At 63.7% G+C, this 1,673-nt stretch overlaps 1 protein-coding gene across 1 annotated transcript in view; it reads left to right on the top strand.

The window, feature by feature from the left end:
- The window catches only part of LOC104508599 (ubiquitin carboxyl-terminal hydrolase 36-like), a gene marked incomplete at its 3' end in the record, with an annotated part of 7,545 nt that overhangs the window by 3,013 nt on the left and 2,859 nt on the right, over positions 1 to 1,673 (top strand). Inside the window, 5 exon segments of the mRNA XM_010150281.1 lie at positions 28 to 110; positions 386 to 497; positions 754 to 894; positions 1,178 to 1,278; positions 1,555 to 1,654. Coding sequence (XP_010148583.1) covers positions 28 to 110; positions 386 to 497; positions 754 to 894; positions 1,178 to 1,278; positions 1,555 to 1,654 — 537 coding nt within the window.

Here is a 1,673-nt window from a genome sequence, read left to right as displayed (position 1 = left end):
GCCCTGACCTCTCCTCTGTCCTTGCAGCAAGTCCCGAATATCACGAAGGCGCTGGGTCTGTTTGTGAAGCCGGAGGTGCTGGGCGGGGACAATGCCTACATGTGTGACAAGTGAGTGTGTGGGGCGGGCGCCGCAGTACGGGGAAGGGGGAGGCTTTTATGCCCGCTCCGTGGCTAAACCGTGAGATCCGTGGCCACGGGAGCCTGCCGCTCCTCAGCTCCCTCCTCTCAGGAGGACCCGGGCCAGCAGCCATCGCCGTGTGCAGGTGCCCTGGAGCGGTGCCTGGTGTCCACGCGGCCCTTTCCGTAGGGTTTGCCGCTTGGCCGGGGCTGGTAATCACCGGGGTGGTGGGACAGTTTGAATGACTCGAGCTCTTCCTCTGCAGATGCAAGAAGAAAGTGTCAGCCAGAAAATACTTCACCATCCACCGGGCCTCCAACGTGCTCACGCTCTCCCTGAAGCGCTTTGCCAGCTACAGAGGAGGCAAAATCACAAAGGTGAGTGCTCAGCATTCCAGAGCCCCAGGCCCTGCTGCCCAGAGCAGGGTGGGAGGTGGTCCCAGGCGCAGTGCGAGCTCTGCCACCGTCCAGCCCTTCCCCGGCTGCGCGGTGGGAGTTTGGCTCATCCTGGCGTCTTCCTCACCGCGACCTCTGCCTGGGGAGAGCGGGTCCCCTCTCGCATTCAGCTCAGCTGCTCTTGCTGTAGCCAGGAAGCCGTGTGCTCTGCAGGCTCCTGACACCTCCTCTCCCGCAGGACGTGGGGTACCCCGAGTTCTTGGACATCCGCCCTTACATGTCATACAACAAGGGAAAACCGGTCATGTACGAGCTCTACGCGGTGCTGGTGCACTCTGGGTACAGCTGCCACGCCGGCCACTACTACTGCTACGTGAAGGTGAGCCCGGGGTGCTCCCTTGGCCCCCTCTCCGGGCTGGGGGGTGCTCGTGGGTAGCGCGCAGGGAGGATGGCGCTGGGCGGATGCGCGTGGTGTGGAGCTCTGCAGGGGGGTTTGGGCTGTGCTGCACCGCAGGAGACGGCGGAGGTCTGCTCGCGCAGAGTCCCCTTGCGTGCCCGTGGGTTCTGGGGAGAGGGAGAGAACAGCCTACGGGTGCTGTTCCCGCTGCTCTTCAGGCTGGGAAAGTCCCCGGACATAGCCTGACCCCATTCTCCTTCCGCAGGCCAGCAACGGGCAGTGGTATCAGATGAATGACGACGTGGTGCGCTGCAGCAACATCAAAGTGGTCCTCAACCAGCAGGCCTACCTGCTCTTCTACGTCAGGTGAAAGCACCCGCTGTCTCCCAAACCCTCTGCCCCCTGAAATTGGGGCAGGGCTGGTGGCATGTGCCTGGGTGTGGGAAGGCCCGAGCGGCCCCAGTGCCCATGTGCCTGGGCTGGCTCGGAGGAGGGTGGCAGGGGGAGGTCCAGCCCCTTGCCTTGGTCTCCTCCGCCCTCCTCGGAGCTTCTGGCTCTCGTTTCTTGTGCTCATCTCCGACGGGAGAGTTCCAGACACTCACTCCCTCGCTGCTAACACGTGCACTTCTCTGCCTTCACCAGGATCTCTGGCCCCAAGAAGGGCTCGGAGGGGCCCACTGCCAAAGCCTCCGCCAAAGTGCCTGGCCGCGCTGGCGGCATCCCCAGTCAGGGCAAGAAAACTGTGACCAACAAGACCCTGT

This window comes from Eurypyga helias, unplaced genomic scaffold (assembly GCF_000690775.1).
Source record: "Eurypyga helias isolate BGI_N326 unplaced genomic scaffold, ASM69077v1 scaffold30904, whole genome shotgun sequence".
Taxonomy (NCBI): Eukaryota; Metazoa; Chordata; class Aves; order Eurypygiformes; family Eurypygidae; genus Eurypyga; species Eurypyga helias.
This window is presented reverse-complemented; position numbering and strand designations above follow the sequence as displayed.